General features: G+C 35.6%; 1 protein-coding gene across 1 annotated transcript in view; it reads right to left on the bottom strand.

Moving 5' to 3' along the window:
• LRP1B (LDL receptor related protein 1B) overlaps positions 1–22,106 on the bottom strand; it is a 1,102,312-nt gene that overhangs the window by 359,211 nt on the left and 720,995 nt on the right. The window contains exons 30-32 of the mRNA XM_075610066.1: positions 20,231–20,405; positions 17,840–17,934; positions 12,494–12,643 (exon numbers count right to left, since the gene is read on the bottom strand). Coding sequence (XP_075466181.1) covers positions 12,494–12,643; positions 17,840–17,934; positions 20,231–20,405 — 420 coding nt within the window. The remainder of the gene's footprint in view (positions 1–12,493; positions 12,644–17,839; positions 17,935–20,230; positions 20,406–22,106) is intronic.

Below are 22,106 nucleotides of genomic sequence, written 5' to 3'. Positions count from 1 at the left end.
AGAATTGTAAATGAGGAGATGCGCACAGCTGAAAGGGGGGGAAAAATCGCGCATTTTTTTTTCCCTATAGCCGGCGACCTCCTGCTTCTTGCCAACTTTAGTTGGCGGAGAAAATTGACGAAAATCGCGCCAAAAACAGCCGCTAGATGGCGAGCGCGCCTTTCTGAATTCGGATACTTTTCAGACTGGCGAGATGTAGTTTCTCGCCAGCCGCGCGGCGAGATTTTGAAATAGAAAAAAAAAATGGCGCGTTTTCCCTAGCTCGCCATTTTCAGCTGTTTTTAGCGCGATTTTCTCCGGAAAATGGTGAGATTTCAAATAGCGCTGCTCTCTGCATGAGGCCCTTTAAGAAAGCATCAGTATCAAGGATTTACTGCCAAAAACACAAAAATTGAAGATTGATCCAATTTACTTCAAGGCTTAAATTCCCTAAAACTTACATTAAATTATTATTTTTTTATTATTTTGAAAACAACTTGTTTTCAAATAAAAAATGCAATGAATACGTTAAAAGAAAACCCAAAAGTTAAAATCATTATGGCTCATTAAAGTAATTTTCTGCCTGACACATTTAGTGATTAAAGTTCTGATCTAAAGCAGAACATATGATGCAAGTGCATGAAAAACATCCAGCCTGTTCCAATTAACAAAAGACAAATGCAACGTTATAAATGTCAAACACTTTAATTATTATATTTATGATCATGCAAATGTTCTTTTTGTCTTTATTTAAAAGGTAATTGGGGAACTTGTTGAACAAAAATATTACTAAAAATGAAAAAAAATGCATGTTTGTGCATTTTGGAGGATAATTAGCATAAAGGGAAAAAACAATATGTTGGAGCATGGAGTTTAAAATCACAATTGCCATGCTAGCATTGCATATTTTACTTTTGAGATTTCAAGAAGCAGTTTTAATGTGGATTTTGATGGGCAATTAGTTTCCATTAATGGTGGTTTGAGCACTTAGGGAAGACAACTATGTACTGTACTTAGCACTGGGCAAGTTGCCTAGATATATTTCATATATTACTGTTAACATAATGAATAGTGTAATGGCAATTAGAAGACTGATGATTTAGAAAATGTAGGTGTATGTATTTGAAGTTCTTTGAACTAAGTTGCACCTCTGTGTAGATAAATTGTTCAATTCTAAAATGCCTGAATATCGATGAACAATCTAAATAGGAAAACCAAAAGGGGGGCCTGACTTGGCTAGCTCATTGGAGGTATTTTGCATCTTATCTAAGAAAGTAGATAGACCAATACATTAATTAGAAAAGATGTCTTACCATTAAATTGTGATCAAAATGTGACATGTTTTGTTTACATTAAAAGAGTATGTTGTTTTGTGCTGCTAGTTTTACGTAGTGCTTTACAGAGACATTTTACAGGCACAGGTCCCTGCCCTGTGGGGCTTACAATCTATTTTTGTGCCCGAGGCACAGGGAGATAAAGTGACTTGCCCAAGGTCACAAGGAGCCGACACCGGGAATTTAACCAAGTTCCCCCGTGTCAAACTTGGTGTCAATCAGTGTCTTTACTCAGTGATCCACTCCTTCCCAAATAATGTGAAGTAGGACAAATCACTTTTTCCAAATATATAATAACATATCTTTAAAAACAATGTTTAGGAGAAACAAATGGATTGTCATTAAACTGCTATTTATTCCATTGCAAATGAATGTATTCATGTTACATTGTTGTTCAATAACAACTGTGGTTCCTCAATAACAAATCCCGCCATAGACAATGTTTTCTGAAAACATTCAAATGGGTAATTATAAAAACTCAAAAACACTGTCAGAATTATTCATGTCAATTTCCTTTTTTGTTTTGAACTGAAGATAGCAAAGAATAGTTAAAGTAATTCTAGCAACAGAAGGGAATTAAAGTGAATTGCATCTGTTATGTGGATGCCGTTTTCTTACTCAGTAGGTTCTTCTAAAATAGGGTTAATGTCTTGAGGTAACTCCTGAAGTATACTATGCCCCTTATGGGTGGCGTGTGTTTCTTTATGCATTTGTGCAATGATATTTTATTTATATATTATGCCTCTTATGGGTTATATGTGTTTTTATTGTTTTTGTAAGTGTTCATTTGAGCTATATACTTTGCCTCTTATGGGTAGTATATGTTCTTAATTGTTTTTAACCTTATATAGCCCTCTTTGGTTATTATACCCTTTAGGTTATATGTATTTGCTTGTTTGTTTTTATTAGCTTCAGCATTGTTCGCACTTACAATGCGCTGATTGCTTGGCTTATTAGCAATGACCTGGTATTTTTCTTATTGGCAAGCAGGCATAGACTTGCTGGTATTTGAACCCCACCTCAGGATATTTTAGGCCTACCCCTGATGAAGCACTATTGATGTGCGAAACGCGTAGAGGTGACGTCATTACGCAGTATGTGACCCCGTGACGACGGAGATTCACAAGCTGCTGTGTACCTGTTTTTATTACCCAACGAGGATATCAACCCCAAGCTAAGTTGTTTGCATACACCATCTGCAGATAGAACCGATTCCCTTGTTTAGATCTGGGACTTCCTTGGGTTTGAGTGGTCCTGTTTGGCTGTTAGTTATTCTGTGCACAACACTTAGAGGTGTTTTTTTTCATATTAATTGATTCTTATTGATGTTTTAAATGTTGTAAGCACTAAGTGTGCTTTTTATATAAATGTGACTTTACTAGTACTCATTTTGCTTTTTGTTTTGTTTTCTTTATTGCGCCCCTTTTTTTGTTTTATAACTCCTGCAGTATATCAGAGCACCACAAAGGCAAGATGACACACACGGGTTACATGGTCACATGGTTACATAGTTACATAGTAGATGAGGTTGAAAAAAGACATATGTCACTCGAGTTCAACCTATGTTAAATTTAGACGACAGATGCTTATCCTGTATTTGTATTTACAGTATATTGATCCGGAGGAGGGCAAACATAAAAGCCCAATGAAACATTATCCAATGATGTCTCCTAAAGGAAAAATCAGATTTATCCCTGGTTCAATATCCTTCCAATGTTTACTTATTTGGTCTATCCCTGAATACCTTTCCTTTCTAAAAAGATATCCAACTTTTCTTTCAACCCTGTGGTGTAGTAGCTAGAGAATTGTACTACCATATGAAACATCATGGGTTCGATTCCTGCATGTGTATTATGTAAAATGTTTTCACTGTTGGACTGTCATTGGTCAGAGAAGGGTCATGTGACCTTCCCCTGCGCTCGAAAGCATACATAAGCGCCACGCACATGCACACAGCCTGATGAATTAGGGAGAGGAGAGAGCTGCAGAGAGGAGAGAGCAGCAGATGCCAGGTAAGTTCTCGCCGTTCATGGCGGCCATTTCATGATTCCGGTTATAAGGCAATCTCATTCGGTGGCCCCCAAGCACCGCATTATAACGGGGTTTAGCTGTATATTTGGAAAATACCTGAAGGGTTTTTGCGCCTCTATTTTTGCTTTTTTATGAATTATTAACGGGGAAGGAAATCTGTGGATTTAGAGTGGTATTCCAAAGCAGGACATTTGATTCCTTATTTCTATTTTGCAATTAGAGTGTGTGTTTTTTGTGCTTTTTGTTTTTTAATTTTCTTCAATATCAAATATAATTATTTTCTATTACTGAACTTATCTCCTAAAAAACTCTAGGATTTATGTCAGAGGCCAGGTGCTTTATTTACTTTAATTTTATGATTGATGTTGCCTATGCCCTTCTTCCTCTATTAACCAATTGTTCATTAATATAGAGCTTGTGGCTTCCTCCTGTGGCACTATTTTTGCAATTGACTCCTCCCTGGTAAATTCAGAGTCAAATAATTTATTTAATACCTCTGCTTTTTCCTTATCGAGTAATTACTTAATATAGATGCAATTATCTTGGTCTAGGCCTATTTTATCATCAATTGGATGCAGAACTTGCTCTAAAACAGAGACCTCATGGTACTTTTAAAATTACTGTACTTCTTTCCCACTTGGCAATGTATAATTAATTTATTTACAGACTAGTCATACATAAAAAATTGAAACCCTACACCAATCCTCGCACGAATAATAGTTACAGTAAATATTTACCATTGTGTCCACACACTGAAGTTTCATTCTAAACCTAATTCTGCAATAAATTTTATGGACCGCATGCAGTCCCTGCCTAACACATATCCCTGGAACCTAAACAAAAACAGCCCACATTTCTCTTATTCAAAGGACAAAAAACTTAAGCATTTTTTTTGGAACTCTGCCAGGTACATCGAAAAGGTAAGAAGAAGAATACAGTATGTCTGCATTCACATAATGCAGCAATGTACTATAAGTAAAATTGGGTGCACAGATAAAGCAATATCTCTGTCAGCTATTTTCTGAAATAATGTTTTTCATCGATATTAAATAGACCAAAATTGTTCTATATATTCTTACTATTCCTATAATGGTAATACTACACTGTCTGAGGTGTGAATGTTAAACCCTTTTTTATTGATATGCTGCATGACTTTGACAAAAGAAACTCCACTTTCTAGAAACTTGGCACATGTGGACTGATCCTAGATCTATTTTGTTCCTGGATTTCGACCACATCCTTACTTGGTCCCAACGTATTCATTGATGAGGTTGATGGAAGAGGAGTTTCCTTCTGCTCCATTAAGATCGTGTTTACTACTACTATTGGAGAGCCCTAAATGTGATCTCACCTAGAAAACAAGCACAAATGCAATTACGTCCAATGTATCTCATAGGAGCCATTGTGACATTCAGTGAATGTCATAAGGGCACTGAATGGATTCACTAATTACACAGAGGATACAATGGGTAACAGGGAAAAAAATGTATGTGAAAATGAATCTCCCACATGATGTCAAAATAGGCTAATGGCATTGATAGATTTAATTGGTTAAGTCTTGGTGATTGCAGCCGTTTTACAATGAGGAGTGATGGAAGGTATGGTTTATTTCCACTCTCCCTGCCTCCTGATATTAAACTTCTTCAGGCATCCCTGTTCTCTCTGCATCTTCAGCATGATGGAAATTGTCAAAACAATGGTTCAACCATCTCTTGAATTATGTGTCTTCCAGATGGAAGAATATGCCCCCCCACATATAATATAGCATAGCAGTTTAATATTTACTGTGACTTTACTCCGTTCAGGAGGGATCATAAAGACGTAACAGACTTCATTGCTCCCGCCGATAAATTCTATATTATAATGCGGTATGTTGTGTTAACAGAGTTTGGATAGAATTCAATGACGGTAATAATTGAAAATATCACAGAATATCGCACCATAACATACCAGCAGAAACAATAACCTTTGCTATATCTGAAAGTGACGGCACTCTGACTGGGCATTTCCTGGTCCTCATACTTTGTTTTGTTTGCTTCTAGGGCTGATCACTTAACGAGATCGGAACTGGAAGCAGCCATGTGACTACTGCTATAGCAAAGCATCTAAATCTCTTCTGCAATATTTTACTTCAGATATATTTATTAAAACAGATGTAAATTATTGCTTGACAGTATTTGTAATCATCAACGCACTCCTTCTGTTTTAAGTATAACACAAACAGAAAGAGAATCAATGAGTTTGACATATTCTTAAATAGCTTAGAAGACCTACAGCACATTTACAAAGACAAACCTGATAAACTGTTTTGCAGTTTATAATGCATTTGCCTAATGTCGTGTATTGCTGACACATCATACTAAAACAAATATATTCTTCTTATAATATATTATTTTCGGTCAATTAAAAAGAACACTGATTTGCAGCAATGACTAGAGAACATTCAGAACAGACAAAGTGTAGAGAAGATGATGAGGTTGGGAGTCAAAAAATAAATGACATTACAACCTTTTGCCTGTACTTTCACATGAAAGACAAAAATTGAATCATAAGAAACTTGCAGCAATAAATGTGGGAAATATGCTTACTCATTATCCTTTATGTAATTAGAGAAGAAAAATAAACACATACGCTGACAGCAGATGAAGCTTATACTGGATGCTCACTAAGCTTCACAATTTTTTTTATTACAATGCAGCATTATCATACAGATGTAGCAGATGTTATTGCCTTGATTGCCATGAAAACAAAATGCACGATAAGACACACATTTACGAATGCACGCGTTAAGGATATAATACAAGAGTTAATATAGTTTTTAGTGGTGTGCACGTTAACGTGGCGTTAAATATTGCATTAACATTAATGCAACGCCTCTTCTTAATGGGCGTAATAATGCCTGCTACATCTGTACTACACAAAGCAATTCCCTACCCAAAAAACCTGAAGCTGTTGGACAGGGTGAGATGATGTAATACGTTGAATTGTTACTTTTGAAACAAAATAAACAATTCTTCAATAGAACATGCTGTATGTTAGCTCTTGTTATCGTTGGTTTTTACAATCCATAACATTTTAAAGATACTTCCTTCCTACTTTTAAATCTACTAAAGATATTCATAACTCAGATTGGTGTTCTTCTGCGCCAGAAATATCTATCCTGCATCAATTTAGTAACTAACACATTAATAAAATCTCTTCCAGCTATTAATTTTAGGCACATTTAATATACAGTAGAAAAAAAACATCTCTATCTTTACCGTGCTTGCACAGTTTCAATGTGTTGAGGCTTAGTAGCAGTCTACAGGAAAAATCCGCATACAACAGCTAAGGACATGTGACAAAAATTGATTGTTATAGAGTTTATCATGGTCAGGTCATGGTAAAGAAGCATTGTGTCTTGCTCAGAATGGGAATGTAAAGATTTATTTCTACAATAAGCAACCTTTATTGCAATCAGTTTCTTCATAAAACAACTGTACATTATTTTCTATTAAAATTGCTTGATTTGCTTTTGAAAAGTTAAAGCAGCAGTCCCTTCTATGTTATATTTTCTTTCTTTTTATCATTGTGCTGTTCCTCTCGGGGAAATTTAAATGGCTACTTCCAATCCTACCCAACAACAACAGAGGTTGTCACAGTAACAGCTGATGCCAGTGAAATAATAAACCGGTCAAGCACGGCCTAAAGTAAAGTTTAACAAAAAATTCAAAGAGAAAAACATCAGCGCAACATGAACCATTAGTTTATTATAAAATGATTTTATTATGGGCGGGTTGCGGAGTTTTCTGCATTAAGATGCAAAAATGTTTTTAATAAAGCTATTTTGATCTTCAAGGTATTCTGTTAATTTTAAAAAATATTTCTAACCACTACTGAAAAACCAAATGCCGTAGGTCAATATAGTCTATTGATTGATTGTGGACATTGTATCCAAATATTAATAAAATAAAAAAAAATATATATATATATTAAATATTGCAGTACAGAAAACAAGTGTTTGAGAAAAAAAAGAAATTGCACCATCCAGCTCCAAAATAGCTAGGGGTTGTTTCCCAGCAAGACAATTTTTTAATAGAAAAATAACAACGTTTCCCACTGAGTACAAGCTACACGTGAAGATTTTCTCTTTCTGCTGCTTCAGTTGTGACAAACGGGGTGCATCTCATCAACTATTAGGTTGCATGTCCTAATGCGCCTATGTAGGAAGGAACAGCACGGCTGTGCATAATAGGGGAGTAAGTATTAAAATGAGATTATTAGTCTTGCACAGTGTGCCAATGATTTCCTATCTTGTCATTTACAGCCTGTGTGAGAAACTTTTTCCTCAAGTTTCCTACATTTTGCTGACATTTCTTTGTCATGACAGTTCTATACCAGCCCAGGCCTAATGTGTATTTGAAACCAAAAAGATAACAAATGCAAGCATGGATACAAAAGTAGCACAGCTTATTTTTTCCGGCACCAGTGCAAGCTGCGTGACAATGTCTGCCCCATGGCCAGAGGATTATCGCTGTGGGGGTTCCGATCCCCTATCAACGAAGCCGCAGCTTGAAACTTTTCAGCCGCGGCTCCGGAGGCAGAATGTTGTGCTACATATACAGAAGCAGGACACTTTTTTTCACAAGTGCATGCAACTGAGATTTTCTTGCAGCAATATGTTTGCATAGATAACTCTTGTTGAGTACGTTGAGAGCACCTGATTTTTATCATTACAAATGGTCTTCCATTTTCGGGCAAATTCCCATTGCTAATCTGCAGACAACTGTATAGGCCAACGAAAGACAAAAATTCCCAATGCTACATCCAATTTGACAAATTATATAGTTAAATAATTACATGTCTGTTTTCTCAAAAGAAAGGGTCATTTAGTTAAACTCTTTGGCCAAAGCGTTATAGGCCTGCTGGCCAGCCAAGGCATGTCTACTTTGCAGGCCCTAACACTATGACAATTCTCATTAACCTTTCTATTGGAGGGAGAAATGTCTTAACAGACTTAATAGTCTATTAACTAAATGATCCTTAGGCCTGGGTCCCGCTGCTTCCGATGGTGCGCGCAGCCGCGCGGCAGCGGACCACCAGCCCCTTTCCTCCAGTGTGGAGGTCCCCGCTGGCTCCTTCTGACTTGGCTGACTGCATGCTGTGACGCGTCAGCTGGCCGATGCTGCAAGATCCTAGTGATTTGCAGCTCTGACACGTGGTGTGGCAGTCAGCCAATGAGGGAAGGAGGGCAGGGAAGGAGCTAGATGGGAGGCGCCTTGGGAGGGGAGCAGGGAAGGAGCTGCGGGGGAAAGTGTGAGTGTATATGTATGTGTGTATGTATGTGTGTGTGTATGTGTTGTGTGTATGTATGTGTTGTGTGTGGGGGTCGGGGAGGGGGGGTGGACGGCACCACGATCTTCCGCCCCCATCCTGCTCAGCCTCCCTCAGACCGCATATCGCGGTCAATTGCCTGTCAGGGCGCCGTCTGTCTGCAGTGCAGGCGCGCTGACTGAGGGAGCGGGGCCTTAGCCTTAATTATGAGAAGAAAGACAGATACAGTAAGTATTTAACTATATAATTTGTCATATTGGATGTACCATTGGGGATTTGTGTCTTTTGTTGTATACATTAGTTCACAAAACCAATAGCACTGCTTTTGACAAATATATACAGTATGGTGTGGTGGTTTCAGAGCTTGCATGGGATTGTGTGTGTTTGTAAATGTATAGGCCCCCTGTAAATAAAATGAACAATGGAAATATGTTTGAAACCTTTTGCTGTTTTCCTATTGCCCCATTTGCAGAATTTATTGGCATTTATTGCCCATGCAACTCCTAGTTTTATAAAATAAATTCATATTACATTTATTTATTAAGATGTTTAAAAAACAGAGAAAATAAGGTAGTTAAATTCAGAAACAAATAGCTCAAGCAAATGCAAAATCAATGACTTTAATATGACAATAAAAGAATAACTCCCCATTGCACATTAGCATTTCAAAGTATATGCCACATGCAGAATTTAAAAAAATAGCTTGTAAAATTCCCTGTATCATAATCTGATTGAAAATACACCTCCTGCAATAAAGTTGTTTCCTATAAATGATGAAAGCTGTAAGTTTATGTTTACCTAAACACAGAATACCAAACAATAGAATCCAAAGTACAATGACATCATTTTCAAAACTGGGAAGATGGACATTGTTAGTTACTGTAACTCTTACAGATGTGAAACATGAGACTGCTCTTTCAATGCTAGAGAAAAAGATATTCAATCTAAGCCTTTCAAAATCCCAGAGGCTTCATCTTCATCCTTGTAACATTCACTATGGAGCTCAGCAAAAGCTTTTATCTTAGTAAAAAGGAGGTACTGATTCTTAGAAAACCACAAAGTGAAAGCATGAACAAATGGCCTTAATGATTCCCATCATTAAAGAACTCCAACTGTTCCCTAAAGGAAATGTTTTGTCCTTATTCTGTTAGCATTGATTTAAACAAAAGACCTACGCATTCCAAAGTCAATGAAAAGCCAACATTTACACATTGAACAGTAGTAAATATTGCTGTCCCAGTTAAAAAAAAAACAAAAAAACAGAACATTTTTATAACCTACTTTCATTAAAATTCAGTATAAGTGTTGACCAGTTTTAGAATGTTCCAGGATATATTGTAATAACACTACTGCAGAAATAAACTGCACATCTAGAATAAAAATGTACAAGTACATGCATAGAAAGACATTTAAATTCGGAAAGACTGGTAGTTAAATCTTTGCTCAAAATGTTGTTATTAGTGACTGAAAAGAAAGAACTAAAAAAGAAGCAATTACTTTGAAATCAGAATTGGATGGATACATTGTTAACATATATAAAGTTTAGTTTGTAGGTAAATTTACTTCATTATTAGGTGATATGTTTTTTTAAATTAGACTAACAATTGATCTTATAAAACAAGCTTTCAACTCTCTTCCTCGGGTCAAGCAATACTGATTGTTAAACTTCTGGAATATTTTATAAGATATGCACAAATCCAGATAAAGAAGTAAAACAGAAGATGTGTGGGAGTCCTGGCAGAGAGGATGGTAAATAAACAGACAGGGCAATAAATGGATGAAAGGGATAGTGAGAAATGTTGGAGTATGAAGAACCTTACCTCCATCAGCAGAGTGAGGGGGGTGAAGGAGAAGGGATTTTAATTTAAAATGAACAGAGCTGGAGTGAGAAACATTACAAAAAACGATGATGGTGTGTAAGAAACCCCATATTAGCATTAAGTCCTCGTCTGAGTGTCAAATAGCATTATTATTTTCCGTTTAAACGTTTTCTGTTCTTGAGCACATTTAAACATTTCTTTGAGAATTTGAGAACTTCCATATTACGAGATACCTTTTTTTATTAGGACTAACAATAGATATTATGACAAGCTTTCGAGAGTTCTCCTGTCTTCTTCAAGTTGGCAATACTGATTTACAGAGATTCCATGAAATTATCATAGATGTGAAAAAATGATCAATAGTATAAATTGTTAGACCAAATAAAAAAGGTACAGACGGGCCCCGGTATTGCGGCGGGTTCTGTTCTTGGGTCCCGCTGCAAAGTGAAAATCGTCGGAAAGTGTAACCGGCGATTTTTGTCATGTGCGCATGCGCAGACCAGCAATTTCTCCTTCTGCGCATGCGCAACCTCCGTTCGGTGCATGCGCGACAACCGTTCTGCGCATGCGCGACCTGGACAGCCCCTGTTCTGCGCATGTGCAGACATAGCAGCCCCCTTCCCTGTACCGCTGTATGAGCTGAACACCATAAAGCGGGGCCCTAATGTATTACCTAATATAGCTCAACCCCGTTATAACACGATCTGTTACAACGCGAATCCGCTTATAACGCGATGCAAGCGTGGCTCCCAATTTTCGTATTTATGAATACTTTACAACACAATTATTGCTCTCTTAAATACTTTATTGTACAATGCATACAATGGTACATTATTTCTAACTCCATCCGCTTATAGCGCAATGTTATTCTTTGGACCCCAAGCACAGCGTTATAAGGGGGTTGAGCTGTACTAAAGTACTGAATTACTCTGCATTATCGCAACTGGACTAACATGGCTATTTGTACTACATTCATTAAGAATTTCGATTTTTAAATAATTTATGGCATGATATAGCTATGATAAGTTGTGTGTTACTGGAGTGCAGTATCTTCCTTCTAAATGGTGTATCTGTGTTGGTTTATTCTATTCTTTCCAAAAACAGTCTTCCCAAGAAAGTGAACATAGACTCAGAACCAGTAGGAAACAGGCTTCATTTCATCATCAAAAACACAAGGAGATACTAAACATGAGGATGATCCAAGCTCAGTCCTTAAACACCAACAGCCATGCTGCCTTAGTGATGATTTAGTGATTTAGGTGTTAGAGACAATCTGAAACCCTCATCTGTTGGTACCCCTTATAGATTATAAACCCCTCTGCCTTTATTACTCTTCTAAATATTGTCATGTCAACATTTTATACAAGAAAAGTATTTTTATATAAAATGCAGATGTAGCAAAGTTACTCTCACTTGTGCTATATGATAGGATATTCTGTGATATCACTGCCATTGCATCCTATGGAACGCCTGTAATATTCTGCGTTATAACACAATATGTTAGCAGGATAAATTAAGTGATGTACTATTGTTATTAATGTAGCCAGGATCTAAGGAGAGAGTGTGCTATCCATCAGTGTCCAACTGCACAACTGATGGAAAAAATAGCATTGTTTTTATCAAGCATAACTCCTATCAAATGTAAAGGTCTTTGCACAAGTATTGCAGTTTTTTTATGCAGGAGATGTATGATAAATACTCCCCACTGTATAATCATTTACCTATTAACTATATTTGTTATTAATAACAAAGCATTGGTTAATTATTCATATTTCCCAACCTTCAAAAATAAACACCATTATGTATGTAACATACAAATTGTTGTTCAGATATCAGTATTGTTTTCAGCAATCAACTTACTGTAAGCTAAATATAAATTCTAATTACCACTAATGTGCATTTAAAAAATAACTATTTTACTAATAGGATAATACCTTTCCCACGCTCTTAACAAGCCATAGTTAATCAAGAACAAATCAATATGCTACATCAAAGGTATAGTACAACTCCACTTACCCACAATAGTTAATGTTGTAGCTTTTCTTAATTCTTCTTTCATTGAGTCTATTACTTCTAAATGACTCCCATCCAGGTTGCATCTATTTATAGTTCCATTTCCTGAACTGATCCAATAAATCTGGTCTTCTCCATAATCTATTGATAAACCTGTAAATACATCATATGGGTTAAGCATTCTTAAGATTACTTACTAGGTAATAGTTAACTAACATTATTGGAGTAATTACTGAGCAAATGAAGACATTTAGAACATCTACATAAAAATGGCCCTTTCTATGTATGTATGTATGTATGTATGTATGTATGTATGTATGTATGTATATATATATATATATATATATATATATATATATATATATATATATATACTGTATATATATATTAAGGCATTGATAATATTTGGGTTAGCAATTGATAAACCTGGTGAAGGTGTCCTTATTTCCACTGTTAAATACAGTACTTTATACCATATTGTCTCAAAGATAAGATATGAACACAGTATATTGTACTTGACACCTTTAGAGAGTCTGGTATATGAGAAACCCCAGGACAATGTGAGTCAAGCAACTGACTATGACTAATTCATGTTTTTTTTTGGGGGGGGGGGGGCTTATATGGCCATTTGGAATATATATTGTTAACTAATAGTTTTCATTTTTTATATGTTTTTATTACTCTTAAATCCCAATGCCCTTGCCCTACCCAACATCTTTCCACACATTTCTTCATTTTATTGTTCCTTTTTAATGTTTCTTTGGAAGTTTAAACATACTATTTCAGTTATTTAATGTTTGCACCACAGGGCATTAAAGCTTGCATAACTACTGTAATTAAAACTACCCAAGATATATTACAAACAGCCGGGGCATATTTAATTGACAAATAATGCACATTCATTATAAGACAGAGCTTATTAGAGTTTTTCATCACTGTCTGGATTTTGCTTTAAGCTTGATATTAAAGCATGTATGTATTAAAGGTTTCCTTTGCCCATAGTTGGCAAAGTCATCAATGCCTCCAAATGAACAATTCTCAGGATATTTCCGTACACAAACTCATTAGCTACAATTAGTTTCCAGGTCAATTTCTATACCACTGTAATTTCGACTGTTCATTAACATCCCTTGAAGGAATTTGATTAATTTCTGATTAAAAATTCATTATTGTCTTGTCTGTGCCATTGTGATATACAAAAGTGTGATTTCTTTATCAACTGTTTCACCCCTTCACTTTCTTCTTGCATTTAAAATGTGCCATATTCCAGGCATAAGGTCACACATTACTGGTAACAGAATTCATATAAGATCCTCATGAATCATGAGCTTTATTTGATGTCACTATTAAGGTTGGGCATTTTCATTGGTGTTTCAGTTCTAATAATTATTATGTTTTGGTGGTGGTTTTTGGATGTACATATTTATATATATATTTTTTTTTAGGTTTTATCAAAACTAGTTTTGGTATTTTTAAAAATGGTGGAAAACCCCCTCAAAATAAGCAAGCCAATGCTAAAATCACAGTAGAGCATAGAAAAATGCTTCAAAAAAAAAGAATAAACATAAGAAGAATTAGGAAATCAACATAAAATGACTGAAAAACTTAAAATAATGAAAAAATATACATATTTGTAGAAGTATTTGTATATTTGTAGAAGTATTTGTATTATATTCAAGATTTCATAGTACCGTATAGTTTCAATCAAAAGTGCACACACACACACACACACACACACACACACACACACACACACACACACACACACACACACACACACACACACACACACACACACACACACACACACACACACACACACACACACACACACACACACATATATATATAATATATATATATATATATATATATTATATATATATATATATATATATATATATATATATGTTATGGTGGGTAAAAAAAGTGACAAAAACCTTCCACAGTAAAGAATATAGCAACTGTAAATATTACTGTATATTCATTTGCATGTCTTAGACAGGTCTGCAACCCTGTCTTTCACCATTATCGCCCAGCACACAGCACTTCCACTGCAGCAAGGGATTCTGGGAAATGACATGCAAATGAGCACACAGTGCCACCTTTTATCTCAAGCTCACATTACATGAACAACCCTTAGCCAATGCATGCTGCTTTAGACACAGCTTCTAAGCAAGGGCTCTTAATCTCAAATGAGCAAATGCCAGCAACCGACCTCACACTGATGATACCCATCAAGGTTGAAATATGTCTGTGTGGATTTACTGGCTTTGCATCTCCCAAGCCCTTGCTTAAAAGCTGTGTCTAAAGCAGCATGCATTGGCTAAGGCTGCGGTCCCAGTCACTGCCACAGCGCACTGTTCGGCATGCGCTGTGCGTGTAAGCAGCGTCTGTCTCTCTCTCTCTCTCTCTCTCTCTCTCTCTCTCTCTCTCTCTCTCTCTCTCTCTCTCTCTCTCTCTCTCTCTCTCTCTCTCTCTCTCTCTCTCTCTCTCTCTCTCTCTCTCTCTCTCTCTCTCTCTCTCTCTCTCTCTCTCTCTCTCTCTCTCTCTCTCTCTCTCTCTCTTCAAGTTCAGGGAGGGACAACAGAAGAGTTTCCAAATTAGTTTGAAAATGTTTTTGCATCTTTGAAAATGCTTAATAAATGATCAGTTTAAGATAGAGAATACAATATTGAGCATATGATATAGTTGCACTTTATATATTACAAACAGTGTGCTGCTTTATACTACATGAATGATATATACTGTTTTTTCCCTTCCTCGTATCAGAACAATGCTTAGCATGTGATCCAGATACATAATTATTTTCATCCGACAACAAAACACCAAGCATGAGGTTTGCAATTTATCGTAGTATAGAACATCCGAAAGTTGTCCATCATTTATATCTTTTTTTAACCCCATCACTGCTAAATAAATCTGCAAAGCACTGTTTAGTTATCATTTATACTTCAGCCACCCCCCCCCCCTCTCCCTCCTTCCCCTTACCCCCCAACTGCTTCCATTCAGTAACGGCCTGACTTATTTTACAGTTTTTGCTAAATTCTAAAACAGATAGGAGCGTCTGTGACTTTAAAAAGTCTGTTCTCTGGAAATGATAAAATGCTGATTAGTAAGTAAGTGCACAAGGATAAGCATATAGATGACCACTTTAGAACTGATAGATTTGCAAAGCATTGCAGAACAATGGATGGTAATTGCACAGCTGGCACCTCTAACACTGAATGGGTTGAATATGAAAAATGCCCTGAATTGGATCATGAATATGATTTAGGTGGATCTTAATAATAAAATTCATGAGTTCATTTTCTTTTTCTTGGATTTGCTTTAACCGCGAGCAACATGACAAACTCATTCGAGTGAAATCTGTGTGATGCATCAAAGTAACATAAACTGGTGCAGGCAGAATAATATTTATTGTGAGTTTTTATTAAATACCATGTTGTACAAGTGCAATTATAGAACGATGTTTCCAGGCTAAATGTACCACGATGCATATATAATATGCAAGGCAAAATAAGCAGTAACTAAATTAAACACCATTATAGAAACTGCTGCGAGCGTTTGTTCTAGTAAAATTAAGGCATACATCTTAATTCTGAGTGTTATCTTTAACAATAAATTACTGTTTGTATTTAAAAGAAATATAAACGCTAATCAGGCAAATTGGCCTTAAGGTTGTGAATATTTAGAGAGTAGAAGTGACTACAGTTCTGCAATGTGTGTTTTTATTTACATTCATAATAGTATATATCTAGTTACAAATACTTTAAATCTATTTTGGAATGTAAACATACAGCAGCAATCAACTTGGCCATACAATAGCTTTCTGAAATATATGTTAATGTTTTATAGGGGACTAAAAAAGTATTAATTATGCATCAATAATAATGACGCAACAAGTTGCCTTAGAAACAAACAATGAATAAAAATACCACTTATGAGCACATTCACATCTCAGGCAGGTTCATTGAAATGCTAAAATATTTCAAATGTGCTCAATCCATTTAAAAGGGATTGAAGTTGATATTTTAATTGATATTGTAATTACATTTCAACTACATTGGTGTATGCTTCATTTATCATGGCAACAGTGGAAGAAAACTGGAGCAAAAAAAGCATCTTCCCTTTTTGTGTCTCTCTGCTAAAGGAGGTTATTTATTAAAGTGAGATAGTGCCAATTGGTGCTGACTGCTCAGAGACTCCCACTGACTAGAAAAAGAGTAGTGACCCATCGGCATTATCACACTTTAATGATTAACTCCAATGTGTTCATTCTTCATAGTGTTTGCCCACCAGCTTATTATGTATCCAATTCTGCCCCTCCTTACATCTCAGCCCTAATGTCTTGCTATGCACTATCCCGACTCTTGCATTCTGCTCAAGGATGTCTTCTCTCTACCCCCTTTGTATCAAAAGCCCTCTCCTGCCTTGAACCTTTCTCACTGACTGCACCACACCTCTGGAATGCCCTTCCCTTCAATACCCGACTAGCACCTCTCTATCTACCTTTAAGACCCACCATAAGACACACTTGCTTAAAGAAGCATATGAGTAGCACCGTGGCTAATACTAAACACGATACATAAAGCTTGGCCCCCTGCAGATGCACTTACCAGAATTGTCTCAGAGATGCACTACTGTCTATGAATGTTCTCCCCACCAATTAGATTGTAAGCTCTTTGGAGCAGGGACTCATCTTCTATAATGTTACTTTTATGTCTGGAGCACTTATTTCCATGATCTGCTATTTGTAGTTATTTATTTATATGATTATAACGTGTATTACTACTGTGAAGCGCTATGTACATTAATGGTGCTATATAAATAAAGACATACATACATCTCTTATATGTATTCCCCCCCCTTTTCTTTGTATAAGTGATGCACGGGGTCCAAGGTGGTAACTTGTCTGGCCAATTTTCTGCTACAGATTGTTAACTGGATTAAATAATTTCTAATGTGTTTAAATATGACAGTGCTGCGAGGGTAATATGGTACTGTGTATGAAAGCCCACATGTTATTTTCCCTGATGTAGTGCCCCTTAAAATAGTTTTAAAACTTTAAGTTTATTTTTTCTCATTAAACGTACTGTAGAGTGTATAATGATGCTTTTGAGACAGTTTGCTTAATGTTAGCAGTATTTCATAAATACATTATCATTATCTGTAAGCTGGATGAAAAAAAACCAAAACATTACCTTTAACACTTATCTTTAAAGACAAACTTCTACAGGTTTAAATTGCAAAAGGTTTTTCTATTCTTTTGGCAAAAAAAAGAGGAAAATTGAGTAGATAGTATTAATTGTTCCAAAACTTGAAAGAAAGAAAGGAAAATGTATTTACCAACTGGTTCTTTTTGATTCTGGAAGACGATCTTGCTGTTACTGCCATCCATATTTGCCATATTTATGCTATTTCCATCCGTCCAGAATATTTTCCTTTAATAACAAAAGCAACAACGTAAGTCACGTGACATCATGAAAAATAGCTCCTAATCGTTCCTATTAAATATGCTTTGAAGCCATTTACCTTGTGCTAGAAGAGGAAGGTGGCTTCATTGCATACTGAATAAGGGCCGATGAACACTGCTTGAGATTCTATACTTAAATAGAAAACCATACTTAACTACATTGACATCCTGTAGCAATATAGAATTGCAGTAATATTAAAAGCAAATATTTACATCAAGCTGTCAACGCAGTTCAGTAGCATTTGTTGTAAAATAATCAAATGCTCAACATACTACAATAATGCTGATTGCTTCATGTTTGTGTAAAAAAATGAAAAATACATAGGGAGGCATTCATTCAAATGTATAATTTCCTAGGAATTATTTTAGCCATAAAAACGAGTCAGTAAATCATAGTTAGTCATAATGTTTTTGCCCACTTAAATATTGGAGTACGTTGAGCTACTACTGTTTTTTCTTTAGGAGATAGGCAAAGTGAAATATTTATAAACAATTGGCATATTCAGCTCTTAAACTGTTAAGAAAAACTTCAATGTAATGCCTTAAAAAAAATCTGTCTCTTAGCATGTGCTATAACTCACAAATAGTTGTATATTTATAAAACCAGTGTGGGGAAGATAAAGCCCAAAATATGTGTCAAGTACCATTTCGGCACATTTATAAGAAGTCGAAAATAGCATATGAAAAAAAAAAAAGACAGTATTTCTTTAAACATCAGTCTTTTCAGAAAAACACCAGACAAGCATTAATTACTGAACTAATGTGCCAGTTTCCTCATTTAGACCTCAGACAGATATGAGTCACTGACAAATCTTCAGAGTTGCTAATTACAGCAGAAAAAGAAAAAAGTTAGTATATTTTCTTTGACTTCAAGAATATTATCGTAGCAATGTTAATGAAATATCCATTTTCTGGTGTTCTTGTCCCAATAGGTATCATCCAGTGATCAAAGTTCTCAGTATTCCCCAACTGTCACTTTCCAATGTGTGCAACTTTCCCAAAAATTGCTTTAACAAAAAAAAAAATAAAGAAGCTATTTGTACCGGAGAAGTGATAAACTGTAATCAAATCCCTGTGTCATGTCCTTGTCATTCAAATCAGGATCGACATTGCGATCTATAGTAGTTTAGAAGATAAGTGCTTTTGAATGTTGCAAATGTAGGTTCAATGCTGATTGAGAAGAGAGGCTTTTTATGAGCTCAAAATACTTTTGACTAAAATTTTGCATTTTCTTTTATTTATGTAGGTTTTAGTTATTTTTTCTCTGTAAAATAGAAAATATTTTTTCAAACGCCAGGCTTGTTTTCATAAATTAGACCTTTGCTTACCTCTAGCAATAAATGCAAGTTTATGTTATACTGTATAGTGACAAAGGGCTTCACAGTCTCATTACCATAAAACTGGATACACAAGGCCCCAAAGACCTTGATACATAGCCTAAATCATTCCATTTGATCAAAACCATTTTACCATTATATAACTGGTAGAAAGATGTGGTAGAAAGATGTAGCAGAAAGCTTTTAGCGCTCATGCACATAAAAGCTCTCTTCAGAATATACAGAAAACATGAAAGAAGATCTTATAAAGATTATTTTTAGACACAAAAACACTAGTCTTACAAGTATGGTATCACATGTATTTTGTTTACAACCCACCAATAGAAATGGCCAATTTTGGGGTGGCTAATTTGGATCCGCAGCGAATCGGCCCGTTCCTTTGGCCTGCGGATTTCAGCAGATCAATGTCAAAAAGAGCGATTCATGTTTTGTGGATTTTTTAAATTATTATTACTAATGCACTCGGAGGATTCTGCAACCCCGTGGACAGATTTGTAGACTCCACCTTTAAAATCTGCCAATGGATTGCTGAATCTGTTAATTGGATTCTACAAATCTGTCCACGGCTTATCTAATGGTGATTTTTGATGAGTCTGCGTTGATTAAAACCAACCAAATCCGTTTGCGGATTTTATACTGTGAAACGGATTTTGGGCGGAAAAAGCGAGAAAATTCGGGAAACGGATTTGGGGAGATTTGCCCATCCCTACCCACCTATTCCCATACCCATATAAAAACAATTATTACTGTAGGTCCCATGTCTTATCATACTAGACTAAAATTTTTATTGGGAGGTTAAAGAGACGTCTTGCACAACTGGCAAATAAAGACACATTTGTGATTGTTAACTTTGATTTTTAAAATAAGGAAAATCTAACAAAACATAATTTAAAGAATAGAATGATATTGAATATAATCATACTTTACCCCCTGACTGGGTGAACTGCCAGACACTGTGCTTTGTCAATTCCATGTATGACTGATGTTTTCAGGGAGCCATCCAATCTGGCCACATTAATTTGAGTTTCATCGAATTCAGAGCTAATCCAGTACAAATTACGAGATACCCAGTCTACTGCCAGCCCTCTAATACTGTGGATGTCTGGAACATATAATTGAAGACATGGAAAGGAAATTGTAACCTCTGGTTAACAAGATTGTTATTTTCTAGTTTAGGTAAAATTCAATTTACACTTTATTGTTACCAAAAGAATGAACAAGATAGTAATCTTATCCCCTATTGGCTCTTTTCAGGACATTAATAATCATTAATGTCTTACTGCTGAGCAAGTTCAAATCCTGTAGCAACAATTATCGTTAAATTACACTTATGGTCAATAATAATTCACTAGAATACATGTTGGGGAAAAGAAAAAGCAGACCTACCGTATAGACTAAGGACATGGAAATTAAGATAGTAAATTTGTGCAATTAGGGACTTCTCCAGAAATGTTTCTGTTGAGCCGCAAGTTCACAGTGCAAAACCTCTCTCAGTTGTAACCCAGTGTTACAAATGTGCATTTGCCATCAACTGCTTTTTAAAGTGCACAGTTTTGTCCCATGGTTGCAGAAGGGAGTTATTTTTGTGTTGAGACCATTAGGAAGAAATAAACCCATCGAACTAGACCCTCGAGGATCTATATGTCATGCATATTCCATTTACTATGACCAGATACTTTAAAGATACTTTAATGTCTTGTGTAGTAAATTTCAAACATTGAATTAAAGCTTTACAGTCACATGAGAATTATAAAAGAAAATATTGATGAATCTCATTATAATACGTGACTTAAGTAACCCTACCCCTAAATATTTAGATATATTGTTACTAAGTGAGACATATACAAAGTAACTAAAAGTAACCAAAATGTTTGGCGCAATATTTACTTTATATGAACTATGGGGTACTTACACATTGTACATTTATGTATTATGTGCAAATCCCTAAGGATGATACTCTATTTCCAAAGTTTCCTCTTTTTAGCTAAAACATCATTTTAATCATTGTAATTCATTTAGCAACTAAATACATAAATACTGTAGGTAACATAGCCAGGCATAAAGGGACACAAAACAGAAATGAGGAGAACACAAATAAATTAATTTAGCAAATAATATCCAGATGGAGACGGGTGTAGTATTGGAATAGAAACAAGTTCAGTTCAAGTTATTGTGTTGTAATAACACAAATAATGGATATGAAATGTTAAACACCAAGAGATATATATGTCTTACTTTGTTAGATGACACAGGCTTTATTGTGATCAATATGTTAAATGGTGGGGTATTAAAGAATCATAAACAGTTGCTGGAAGAGATTATTTAAACTGATATGTGTGAGTCACTGAAGTAAGATATGGCGTTACCTGATGTTGGAGATAATCCATAGGGTACACCTATACTGACTAGATATGCACCATAGGGTTAGGCTTGAGGATCACCACTGCCTAACCATTTGTTTCACTACTACTGAAAACATGCTTCAGTCAACTGTGAACTTTATTAGTTCATATTTGCTCTAAGAAGAAGCCTTTCAGTACTGAAGAGGTGGTAGAATCTTCTCAATAGATTGACAGACTGTGAGATATTCTTCAAATGGAACAGACATATTGTAAACATTCAGGTTAGATCAGCTCTATTTTTAACCCTGGCAGTCATTAGTTACAGTCCCTTTTTTCATTTTCTTTTGAACTTATTTCATTATCATGGGTGAACCGGAAATGGGCTATGTACATTTCTTTAGAACACAAAGAAAGGGTAACGTAACAATTCTTGTGCAATCACTGCATTATTGAGGTAGTTG

The sequence above is a fragment of the Ascaphus truei genome, chromosome 7 (genome assembly GCF_040206685.1).
Source record: "Ascaphus truei isolate aAscTru1 chromosome 7, aAscTru1.hap1, whole genome shotgun sequence".
Classification (NCBI taxonomy): Eukaryota; Metazoa; Chordata; class Amphibia; order Anura; family Ascaphidae; genus Ascaphus; species Ascaphus truei.
This window is presented reverse-complemented; position numbering and strand designations above follow the sequence as displayed.